At 42.9% G+C, this 12891-nt stretch overlaps 1 protein-coding gene across 4 annotated transcripts in view; it reads right to left on the reverse strand.

Moving 5' to 3' along the window:
• The window catches only part of ncam2 (neural cell adhesion molecule 2), a 305617-nt gene that overhangs the window by 38653 nt on the left and 254073 nt on the right, over positions 1 to 12891 (reverse strand). For all 4 annotated transcript variants that reach the window (XM_079669155.1, XM_079669154.1, XM_079669153.1 and 1 more), the window contains 3 exons: positions 12828 to 12891; positions 8024 to 8143; positions 2339 to 2460 (listed from right to left, as the gene is read on the reverse strand). The exon at positions 12828 to 12891 is cut by the window's right edge and continues 110 nt beyond it. In XM_079669155.1, the coding sequence (XP_079525281.1) occupies positions 2339 to 2460; positions 8024 to 8143; positions 12828 to 12891 (306 nt within the window). The remainder of the gene's footprint in view (positions 1 to 2338; positions 2461 to 8023; positions 8144 to 12827) is intronic.

Below are 12891 nucleotides of genomic sequence, written 5' to 3' on the forward strand. Positions count from 1 at the left end.
CTTTCCCACTTCCTTACAGCCTTCATTTGAAAACAAAGGATTGAAAGACCTAGCCAAGAGCTTTGCCAAATGTTCTGAGTGCTTACCCTTCTTGCCTCCTTGGACCCTTTTTCCTCCCAATATTGGAGGACAAAGTGTGCAAACAGGCGTCAAGGTGCACGATCGTGAATGTATTTAACATTTGCCTGGATTGTCAGGCCACTATGATGTGTCTCTGTGTGTGTGTGCATGTTCCCAGACTAATCTGTTCCCATCCTTTACGCGTGATGAAGCATTTGTGTGTTCCCGATGCCAGTGAAGGCAGCACGATTACTGGGGTGTGAAGCATCTGCCACTGGCTTCCCGCACGGCCTTCAAAAGCCTCACTGAGATTTCCTGAGCCTCTGTTCCTGGGCGTGTTTTCATTTGCGGCAGAATGATTTTAAAACCGCTGTCACTTCCTCGAGAGACAGAGAAAGGGCCTGCTCGGACACATTAGCACTGGGGAGATAGGAGATTTGGACAAGCCCAAATCCACTTAGTCCGAAGGAGAGTTTTTGTACGAGTGCCATCTCTTCACACACACACACACACACACACACACACACACACACACACACACACACACACACACACACACACACACACACACACACACACACACACACACACACACACACACACACACACACACACACACACACACACACACACACACACACACACACACACACACACACACACACACACACACACACACACACACACACACACACACACACACACACACACACACACACTCTTTGAAGTGTGCTCTTTGAAAAACATGAATTCTAAGTGACAGGAGGATACAGAAAGAGAGATCGTCAAGCAGAACATTATTCATTTTGCCACCAACGCACTCAGCGGGAACCATTGAGACACTCGCAGAGTCACTTCCTGCTATTGTGTATGCTCCGCTTTTTGTAAAGAACAATAGGCGCGTTCACACCAAGTACTTTTCCCACAAAGGTCCATGAGAACTCTTTAGTTCTGATGAACTAAGTACAGATCGCGTTCACACCGGAAATTAGTTCCTGGGGGTGGATTAGGCAAATGAAGCCGCTGACGTCACTTCTTCTTCTTCTGCTTTGGGTTTACTGGCAGGCCGCAAACAACTTCACGGCGTATACTGCCACCCGGAGTCCCCGGCCGGAGTCCCGGAGTTAGGGACTGGCTTCAGTAGAAGCTGCTGGGACTCCCAGCAGCTTCTACTGAAGCCTTCAGAGTAAACGGCCAGAACGCCGACACCTCCTCATCTCCACTGCTCCCAAGTTTTATTTTGTGTTGTCATAAGTTAGTCTCTCTGCGTTTCTGCGCTAGGCTAATGCTAATAATGCTAATAATGCTAATGCAAGGATAATAAAATGGCGGCTTCACAAAAGTTTTTGGGAGTTTGACGGGGCGTGGTTTGCAATCCGCCCAGCCAATCAGACACAGGAACCTTTTTCTCCCACGAAAGTCCCTGCTCTCTAGCAGGGGCTGAAAAGGGGGTCAAAAGGTTCTCTAGAACTAATTTAGTTCCTTGGACTCATTGGTGTGAACTAAATCGTAGTTCTTAGGAACCTTTGTGGGAAAAGTACTTGGTGTGAACGCACCTATTAACACACTAAACAAGTAATCCCATTACATTAACCTCCCTAAACCTACGTACAGTAGGTATGTAAAATAACCCTGGCCTGGGAGTAATCTAGACTCTATAGAAGTTGGGTTCTGAGAACAGTCCTGACCGCAGTACCCATTTCTAAATAAGAAAATGATCCTTTAATCCACTTTAGTAATAGTCACTTTGTTGGAAGCTGGATTTTGATATTTAACCTGCAAAAGGGGCAGAATCTGGGTTCCTTTTTACACATTTCGTGCACCAAGGACATTTCCACTTGTGTTCAAAATAATACGTAAACATATTGAGGCTCGTTGTGTGAATAAACTAATTCAGCTTTTATCCTTGAAATATTCCTGGGGTGGAAACCACATCCTGGATTTTCCTTAGATTATTTATGTTCATGTAGCTCGGAAACTGAGAATAAGAGTTATATTTTGAATTTTCATTTAAAAAAACGTCAGTGAGATTGTTGTTTTTGATCAGTGATTATATGACATTGAAGTTTAGCTAAATGTACAATTAGAATTATTCTCACAAGGCAAGCAATTCAAATTAACAATGCAAGTGAAACAGTAGCATATAGTATAAGCACGAGTTATGTTACCACTACAATTGGGAATGTAAGATAACCCTGGCGTGGGAGTAATCTAGAAAATGTATTCTGAGAACAGTCCTGACAGCAGTACTCACGTTTAAATACTGTAAAATACTCACGGTCCTGTACTTGACGATGTATTCCACGATGGGCATCCCTCCGTCGTCCTGCTTCACCAGACCCAGCCTGTAGGCCTTACCCATCCCTCTCTGCCCGTGGACCGCCGGAGGACTGGGCTCTCCTGAGGAGCAGAGAGAATATATAAGTACACACATCCTTTACTCAAGTAGGAGTGCACATACTCATGTTTAAAAATACTGTGGTAAAAGTAGAAGTATTTGTGTTCAACATGTAAGAAGTAGAAAGTACAGGTATTTGTGTTCAACATGTAAGAAGTAGAAAGTACAGGTATTTGAGTTCAACATGTAAGAAGTAGAAAGTACAGGTATTTGAGTTCAACATGTAAGAAGTAGAAAGTACAGGTATTTGAGTTCAACATGTGAGAAGTAGAAAGTACAGGTATTTGAGTTCAACATGTAAGAAGTAGAAAGTACAGGTATTTGAGTTCAACATGTAAGAAGTAGAAAGTACAGGTATTTGAGTTCAACATGTAAGAAGTAGAAAGTACAGGTATTTGTGTTCAACATGTAAGAAGTAGAAAGTACAGGTATTTGTGTTCAACATGTAAGAAGTAGAAAGTACAGGTATTTGTGTTCAACATGTAAGAAATAGAAAGTACAGGTATTTGTGTTCAACATGTAAGAAGTCAAAGTAAAAAGTTTAGAGGTCCTAAAATGCAACTTGTAACAGCAGTAAAGCTGCAGTAAAAGACTTATAATAAATAGTATATGAGAAGAGTATTAGTATGTAAATACATAACATGATACTTCACAGTGTAATACTCTCTGTCATTGCCTCCTTTAATTGGTAGCGATTCCAAACACTATAAAAAATATATAACAACGACATACTATAACCTGAAAAAACATCATGAGACATTACAGGTTACTATTTCAGTTCAGATAGATGTGAAGGAATACAAAATAAAAGACGAATATAGAAACACCGGAAGACGAGCTCAAAAAAATATGCCTTCGTGTGTGTGAGAGAGAGAGAGAGAGAGAGAGAGAGAGAGAGAGAGAGAGAGAGAGAGAGAGAGACAGAGACAGAGACAGAGAGAGAGAGAGAGAGAGAGTGTGTGCGTGTGTGTGTGTGTGTGTGTGTGTGTGTGTGTGTGTGTGTGTGTGTGTGTGTGTGTGTGTGTGTGGTGTGTGGTGTGTGGTGTGTGTTGTGTGTGTGTGTGAGTGTGTGGTGTGTGTGTGTGTGTGTGTGTGTGTGTGTGTGTGTGTGTGTGTGTGTGTGTGTGTGTGTGTGTGTGTGTGTGTGGTGTGTGGTGTGCGCGTGTGTGTGTGTGAGTGAGAGAGTGTGTGTGTGTGTGTGAGGTGTGTGTGTGTGTGTGTGTGTGTGTGTGTGTGTGTGTGTGTGTGTGTGTGTGTGTGTGTGTGTGTGTGTGTGTGTGTGTGTGTGTGTGTGTGTGTGTGTGTGTGTGTGTGTGTGTGTGAGTGAGTGAGTGAGTGAGTGAGTGAGTGAGTGAGTGTGTGTGTGTGTGTGTGTGTGTGTGTGTGTGTGTGTGTGTGTGTGTGTGTGTGTGTGTGTGTGTGTGTGTGAGTGAGTGAGTGAGTGAGTGAGTGAGTGAGTGAGTGAGTGAGTGAGTGAGTGTGTGTGTGTGTGTGTGTGTGTGTGTGTGTGTGTGTGTGTGTGTGTGTGTGTGTGGAGCAGGTGGCACAGTGAGATATGAGATAAGGATGCAGTACGAAGCTTTAAAGCTGAATTAAACTCGTATTAAGAAGCGACTCCCCTGCCTGGCTGTAACTAATGCTGCTTCTTATTATTCACTGTATTTTGCTAATTGGGTATTCTTTCCAACATTCATAACTCTGTATAATATTAACGGTGGAAATACTTCTTCTACGGCCTCGCCTAGATTTACTGCAATCCTCCGGTGTCAGATTGCCAGAATAAATAAAATGCTTATCATAAAACCCCTGCAGTATATAATTTTTAATGCAGCAGTTTTACATCAAGCCACAACTTTAACAGCATCTATTCCAAGCTCCAATACTCTGGATTCATATCGCTGGAATATGAGGGGGGGGTAACTATTTCATATATAAGCTTGTCAGAGTTTCATTAGACGGCAAATAGGAGTTTCACTGAGGTGCGGCTGCTTTGAAAGTATTAAATATATGCATGTTTGCATTTCGTTCACGTACAGCATATTTATATTATTTGATTAAATCAGGACACAAATATCTTCATATGTGAATAAAAAAACATTTTATGGCTGTTTTATCTGTTTCTCAACTTTTGTGTTGCATACCAACGAGTTAAGAAGCTCTTATTTTGAAGGACGTGTCAGGAAACAAGCTGTGTGCGGGGGTATATCACATCAACATGTGTGAAATAGTAGAATATGGCATCAATGAACAACTATGAAGCCACAGTACTGATGAATAAAAGTCATTATGACTGGATGTCGGTTTAGTCCCTTTTGTGGTGCGCCCTAATGAGTTAAGAAGCTCTTATTTTGAAGGACGTGTCAGGAAACAAGCTGTGTGTGGGGATAGATCACATCAACTGGTGTGAAATGTTAGAGTATTAATAATGAACATGTTTAGTCCCTTTTGTGTTGCATGCTAACGAGTTAAGAAGCTCTTATTTTGAAGGATGTGTCAGTGAAATGGTAGCATTTGCCAATCATTAATAATTAACAACTATGAAGCCTCAGTACTAAAGTAGTAATTTGTGTTGCATGCTAACGAAGCTCTTATTTTGAAGGCCGTGTCAGGAAACTGTCTCAATGTGGGTGTTAGACAGAGGGTGAACTCACGGATGGGCAGCGTCTGGAAACTAGCTGAGTGTGGGTGTTAAACAGAGGGTGAACTCACGGATAGGAAGAGTCTGGAAGCTCTTATTTTGAAGGCTGTGTCAGGAAACTAGCTGAGTGTGGGTGTTAAACAGAGGGTGAACTCACGGATAGGAAGAGTCTGGAAGCTAGCTGTGTGTTGGTGTTAAACAGAGGGTGAACTCATGGATAGGAAGAGTCTGGAAGCTAGCTGTGTGTTGGTGTTAAACAGAGGGTGAACTCATGGATAAGAAGAGTCTGAAATCTCTTATTTTGAAGGCTGTGTCAGGAAACTAGCCGTGTGTTGGTGTTAAACAGAGGGTGAACTCACGGATAGGAAGAGTCTGAAATCTCTTATTTTGAAGGCTGTGTCAGGAAACTAGCCGTGTGTTGGTGTTAAACAGAGGGTGAACTCACGGATAGGAAGAGTCTGAAAGCTCTTATTTTTAATGCTGTGTCAGGAAACTAGCTGTGTGTTGGTGTTAAACAGAGGGTTAACTCACGGATAGGTAGAGTCTGGAAACTAGCTGTGTGTGTGTTAAACAGAGGGTGAACTCACGGATAGGAAGAGTCTGGAAGCTAGCTGAGTGTGGGTGTTAAACAGAGGGTGAACTCACGGATAGGAAGAGTCTGGAAGCTCTTATTTTGAAGGCTGTGTCAGGAAACTAGCTGTGTGTTGGTGTTGAACAGGGGGTGAACTCACGGATAGGTAGAGTCTGGAAACTAGCTGTGTGTTGGTGTTAAACAGAGGGTGAACTCACGGATAGGAAGAGTCTGGAAACTAGCTGTGTGTGTGTTAAACAGAGGGTGAACTCACGGATAGGAAGAGTCTGGAAACTAGCTGAGTGTGGGTGTTAAACAGAGGGTGAACTCACGAATAGGAAGAGTCTGGAAGCTAGCTGAGTGTGGGTGTTAAACAGAGGGTGAACTCACGGATAGGAAGAGTCTGGAAACTAGCTGAGTGTGGGTGTTAAACAGAGGGTGAACTCACGGATAGGAAGAGTCTGGAAACTAGCTGAGTGTGGGTGTTAAACAGAGGGTGAACTCACGGATAGGAAGAGTCTGGAAGCTAGCTGAGTGTGGGTGTTAAACAGAGGGTGAACTCACGGATAGGAAGAGTCTGGAAGCTAGCTGAGTGTGGGTGTTAAACAGAGGGTGAACTCACGGATAGGTAGAGTCTGGAAACTAGCTGTGTGTGTGTTAAACAGAGGGTGAACTCACGGATAGGAAGAGTCTGGAAGCTAGCTGAGTGTGGGTGTTAAACAGAGGGTGAACTCACGGATAGGAAGAGTCTGGAAGCTCTTATTTTGAAGGCTGTGTCAGGAAACTAGCTGTGTGTTGGTGTTGAACAGGGGGTGAACTCACGGATAGGTAGAGTCTGGAAACTAGCTGTGTGTTGGTGTTAAACAGAGGGTGAACTCACGGATAGGAAGAGCCTGGAAACTAGCTGAGTGTGGGTGTTAAACAGAGGGTGAACTCACGAATAGGAAGAGTCTGGAAGCTAGCTGAGTGTGGGTGTTAAACAGAGGGTGAACTCACGGATAGGAAGAGTCTGGAAACTAGCTGAGTGTGGGTGTTAAACAGAGGGTGAACTCACGGATAGGAAGAGTCTGGAAACTAGCTGAGTGTGGGTGTTAAACAGAGGGTGAACTCACGGATAGGAAGAGTCTGGAAGCTAGCTGAGTGTGGGTGTTAAACAGAGGGTGAACTCACGGATAGGAAGAGTCTGGAAGCTAGCTGAGTGTGGGTGTTAAACAGAGGGTGAACTCACGGATAGGTAGAGTCTGGAAACTAGCTGAGTGTGGGTGTTAAACAGAGGGTGAACTCACGAATAGGAAGAGTCTGGAAGCTAGCTGAGTGTGGGTGTTAAACAGAGGGTGAACTCACGGATAGGAAGAGTCTGGAAACTAGCTGAGTGTGGGTGTTAAACAGAGGGTGAACTCACGGATAGGAAGAGTCTGGAAACTAGCTGAGTGTGGGTGTTAAACAGAGGGTGAACTCACGGATAGGAAGAGTCTGGAAGCTAGCTGAGTGTGGGTGTTAAACAGAGGGTGAACTCACGGATAGGAAGAGTCTGGAAGCTAGCTGAGTGTGGGTGTTAAACAGAGGGTGAACTCACGGATAGGTAGAGTCTGGAAACTAGCTGTGTGTGTGTTAAACAGAGGGTGAACTCACGGATAGGAAGAGTCTGGAAGCTAGCTGAGTGTGGGTGTTAAACAGAGGGTGAACTCACGGATAGGAAGAGTCTGGAAGCTCTTATTTTGAAGGCTGTGTCAGGAAACTAGCTGTGTGTTGGTGTTGAACAGGGGGTGAACTCACGGATAGGTAGAGTCTGGAAACTAGCTGTGTGTTGGTGTTAAACAGAGGGTGAACTCACGGATAGGAAGAGCCTGGAAACTAGCTGAGTGTGGGTGTTAAACAGAGGGTGAACTCACGAATAGGAAGAGTCTGGAAGCTAGCTGAGTGTGGGTGTTAAACAGAGGGTGAACTCACGGATAGGAAGAGTCTGGAAACTAGCTGAGTGTGGGTGTTAAACAGAGGGTGAACTCACGGATAGGAAGAGTCTGGAAACTAGCTGAGTGTGGGTGTTAAACAGAGGGTGAACTCACGGATAGGAAGAGTCTGGAAGCTAGCTGAGTGTGGGTGTTAAACAGAGGGTGAACTCACGGATAGGAAGAGTCTGGAAGCTAGCTGAGTGTGGGTGTTAAACAGAGGGTGAACTCACGGATAGGTAGAGTCTGGAAACTAGCTGAGTGTGGGTGTTAAACAGAGGGTGAACTCAAGGATAGGTAGAGTCTGGAAGCTAGCTGAGTGTGGGTGTTAAACAGAGGGGGAACTCACGGATAGGAAGAGTCTGGAAGCTAGCTGAGTGTGGGTGTTAAACAGAGGGTGAACTCACGGATAGGAAGAGTCTGGAAGCTCTCCGTGTGGCTGAACTCTCCCTGACCCTTCCCGTTGACGGCTGCCACTCGGACCTCGTAGGTGGTGTTGGGCTCCAGCGCCGTCAGAACCACCGTCGCTGAGGAGAGAGGTCAAAGGTCAGAGGGCATGACCCCTGGACACATTTGGGGGCCATCAATCATGCACATAGCGGGAGGAAAAGAGCAGGAACAAACCACCCTTATATATGTATATCTAACTCGACCAATTACTTTGTTTGACCCTCTGGAGTCTAAGGGTTTTCCTCGATTTGTCGATGTCTCTTTCTGTTGCACCCCATGTGTTACCAAAATGTTCAGGACCGTTTCTGGTCTTGCTAGAAATGCAAGTCACTCATCTTAGAGCACTGTGTGGTGAGATGATTAGCTGTAAAACTTAGCATTTGACATCTGATTTTTGGAAATCTTCCAAACTCTTGTGAAAACACAAATGTACTCATGTCATGTTATATTTATCGAACTAGACCAATTACTTTGTTTAATGAGAGAGACATGCAATTAACGTCTCTTATTTGATGTTGTAAGTTGCATTACAAGCTAGTTTTGTGAAGTTATAGTGACCCTTTGTACCAGATGTAATAACATGACCTCAAGTCGCTCCTGGTATAAAGTTTTTATAGGATAATAGATGTCAGAGTGACCCTGAGCTGATGCTTGATTCCCATTGGCTGTTTCTTCCCGAAGGAACATTCTTCTAATAAAAGATTTCTCATATTTTTTATTTAAGTATAGATGTCCTAAAATGCATCTTGTAACAGCAGTAAAGCTGTAAAAGACTTAGGCTGCAGCCACACGAGGACGATAACGGTCGTATCTGCTAGAGTTCTCTATCAGATCCGGTTCGGCCACACGAGGCCGACAGGGAAACGCAGAAAACGATAACGGGTCCCAAGGTGGGTAGATCTGCGGAGGAAATGCTATAGGGGGCAAACGGCTCCGTGATTACGCCTATACGATCATTTCCTGCTAACGATGACGCAATAGCCCCAGTGTTTCGAGCCAGGTCCCGGTATCTCGCAGGACAGTGCACCCAGCAGGAGCTTCCAGCTAGATCTGATCGATATGGACACAAACGCGAGTGAAGTCTAATCGGACAGGAGAGGAGACACGCAGCTCTGCTCACCTGCAGCTCCGCCCGCTGCGACGGAGCGATGAGCGGAACAAAACACACACTTCAAGTTAGATCATCACCCTTAGCTATTTTAATTACCTCTCAAACTACCTAAACTAGTTATACATATGTTTATTTTGACTGTCGGGTCACTCATTACTGGATCAGCCAGCTGCATGAGACCACGGATACTGACGGCTGTCAGGAGAGGGGGAGGAAAAGAGAGGCTCCGTCCTCCGTGTATTATTCTTATAATATTATATAGAGTTGTTATTCATTTGTTTTAAAGCTCAATAAATAACAAAGAAAACCTTTGACCGGCACTTTTCTGATTTTGTCCGGAAGATTTAAACTTTAACGGACATGTTGACCGGCGAAACCCGACCTCTGCTGCGGAGAATAAACAGAAGGGCAACCATGGCAACCATGCATGCACGAGAAGTCTCCTCCTTTAATAGGTAGCAAATACAAAAAGACTAATAGTAATAAAGCATGCTATAACCTGAAATAACATTGAGACATTACAGATGACTATTTAAGTTTGATGTACAAGTGGATTTATATTTTGTCCGATAAATGTAAAAAGTTAAAGACTTATAAGGCAGTAATAATAAATAGTTTATGAAAATATTAACAGTCTGTGAATACAGAACATAATTTACTTTAATTGGTAGTGAATAAAAGAGAGAGAAATATTAAAGAATAAGACCTTGATGATTGAAGGGGATCTAATCAGAGAACATTTTCATAACAAACTATAGAGACAGTAAAATCTGCTGCCTTCACACTATAACTTTATTATTATAAAATCCACATTACAGATTCATATTGAAATCCTTGAGTCCATTAACTAACCCTCAGTATTCAGAGAGGCTGTAATGAGCCTGAGTGGAAGTAGTTGTTTTTGTCCGACTGCACAAATGAAATACTTGAATAGTAATAGGTGCTTCTGCAGTTCTTTAATCCTGGAACTAATAACACATTCTGCAATTTGCGGCGGCACTAGGTTTACTTTCCAGCTATAAACAGACATTTCAATTTGGGCAAAAGCTTTCAAATGCAATGAGTCCAGGCATCTCATTATAGTGGAGGGTTTATTGTGTAAGGATGCTGAAGAGGCTTCTACAGGATGGTTTAGGGCTGAACGATTAATCCATTTTAAATCGAAGTCGTGATTTTAAATGATGCAATTATCAAATCGCAAAGCCTGTTTTGTTTTTGTTCTTCTTGTGTGTCAGTCATCCACACCAATCAGAAGTGCTGTGCTCCACATGTACCAGCCATTATTAACCAATCAGAAGTGGCTCATGTATTTTTGAAAGTGCCTGCCCTTTCCAAATGGCTTCCAATGGAGCTCTCCTAGATGGTCTGGTGAAACCATCTGAGTCAGGTTCGTAATGCTCCATCACATGTTTCTATCACAGGGTGAGTCTTAAACTGAAGCTTGACTTTAAAGCAACCCAACGGAAGTTTCATGTAAGTTTAGTTCTTTCACTCGTAGCTCGGGCTGCGGGGTGCTAGAGACGGGAGCACGTTGATACGACCTTCCTAGCCGGAGACATGGCTGCATTTTACAATACACTTCCGTTGGGTCGCTTAAAAACAAATATCGCAAATCGAATGTCAGAAAAATCGCAATTAGATTATTTCCCCAAATCGTGCAGCCCTAGATGGTTTGTAATTAGTCTGCTTTAATATTTCATTTCTATAATGCAGAATAATCAGCAAAGATTACCTAGAGAGATGAAGTTACTTTATCCTGTTAAACATTTGAAGCTCCTTTCAGGTTCGTATTAGTACTTTTTATGCCTCATGCTTTAATGCTCAAAGAGTGGCGTGAACGTAGGGATTTGAGCCTTTGCAGACCCTTTACATGCATTAAAACCAATATCACGCACTACAGGAGAGGGACTCTTTAATGAGCGTTCAGTATCCTCCTCCCTGCATCTACATATCTTAATTGACTCTGAAATGAGGGATATTAGTGAAAGCCCTTCAGGTTAGTCAGACCTGCTTATCACCAAACCATTAGTCCTCTAGGCTTCCTCTCCCCAGCCATCCTTCACCTGTACCGGCTCAGAAATCAATCTGAAGCCGTAAAGCGAGGAGGAAGAGGAGGAGGAGGAGGAGGAGGAGGAGGAGGAGGAGGAGGAGGAAGAGGAGAATGTTCTGGATCGGTCCCCACGAGGTGTTTTAGGTTCGTCAATACCCAACAACATCTCAGGCTTTAAAGGATCGCATGGCAGATCATGTGATACGGCTTCTAGTATCCGAAGAAGAAAAAATGCTGGGGAAAGTTTGCTGGAAGCTTCTTGATAACTTTCACACCGTGTGACACAACTACTCATGTTCCTTTTGGTCGAACTGTGACTTTTCCTTGCTAACTATCTGCATTTCTATTTGTCATTGTAGAACGGTTGTATGATTAAACTCATCATCCATCATTTGAATTTAAGCAACAATGCATTTAGAGTGGAATATTACATTGTATAAGGGTTTCAAAATCAATTAGCTCCCTCTTGAGTATTGTGTGAGTTTGAGATTATTAGTCAAAAGTATTGCATACAAAAATAAATGGAAATCAGAAGCGAAGCAGTCGTTAGATATGTCCCGATCCGATCACGTGATCGGGGATCGGAGCCGATCACGTGATTTTCAAAAGATCGGAATCGGGAGAAAAAAATCGGGGATCGGGATTTTATTTTATTTTATTTTTTTTAAATACTTTATTTTTTTTTATTATTCAATGTTACAAAACAAAAATTACCATGTTCAAGTCTTAAAGTCATCCTGAGGCCTTAGTTTTGGTTTCAAATTACAGAACATCATGTATGTGTTGCTTCTTTGGGGCTTGTTTTCATAGACCTCAAATCTGGCAACAGAGTGGGTGCAGTGTCTAACTGTAGCAGAAAGCTAACGAGTACTGATAAGCTTTATTTTGATCCAACGCTGCACAACTGAACTGATCCAATGCTGCTGTGAAAGAAAGAAGCTATATCCATGTTGGATAGAATATCCAATTTAAATAAAAAAAAATAACCTTAAGGGACAACTTCAATGCTTTTTTTCTTTTTTTTCTCTTTTGCATAAAGATCGGATCGGGAAAAATCGGTCTCGGCAAATTGTCAAAATCAAATGATCGGAATCGGATCGGGAGCAAAAGAAGGGGATCGGGACATTCCTAGCAGTCGTAATGTTATGTTTTTATGGACATGTCTGAGAAATACTTTAATCCAGTGGTGGAAGAAGTACTCATATCTTTTAGGACAGTAAAACTAGTAAAAGCACAGTTTAGAAGTACAAAAAGTACAAAAATAAGTTGTTATTATTCGGAACAACATATATATATATATAGGAGTAAAATCAAGGATTGCTTCCAAACTGTGAAGAGACAATATTTTCAACATGTCTTACGGCGGCCCTTTCTCTTCTCCTGGGCGATTAAGTGTGTAATTAAATGTTTTCATCACTTGTACTCATCACGCCTCTAACCCCCTCTGTACACTGTGTAACAAACATAAAGGAAATTGTCTTTGTCAGGGAAATGAGCTGAGCATGCACAATAACAACATGTTGTGCATAATGAGGCCCACTAAACATTTATTACCCATAAAGGAAGAGAAAAGGGCGTCAAAACAATATCTCCCACTCACTCTGGATGCTGTGAGACTTCACGTCCCTCCACTCCTGAGCCCCCACGTCTTTGTACTGGACCAG

The sequence above is a fragment of the Notothenia rossii genome (genome assembly GCF_949606895.1).
Source record: "Notothenia rossii genome assembly, chromosome: 3".
Lineage (NCBI taxonomy): Eukaryota > Metazoa > Chordata > Actinopteri > Perciformes > Nototheniidae > Notothenia > Notothenia rossii.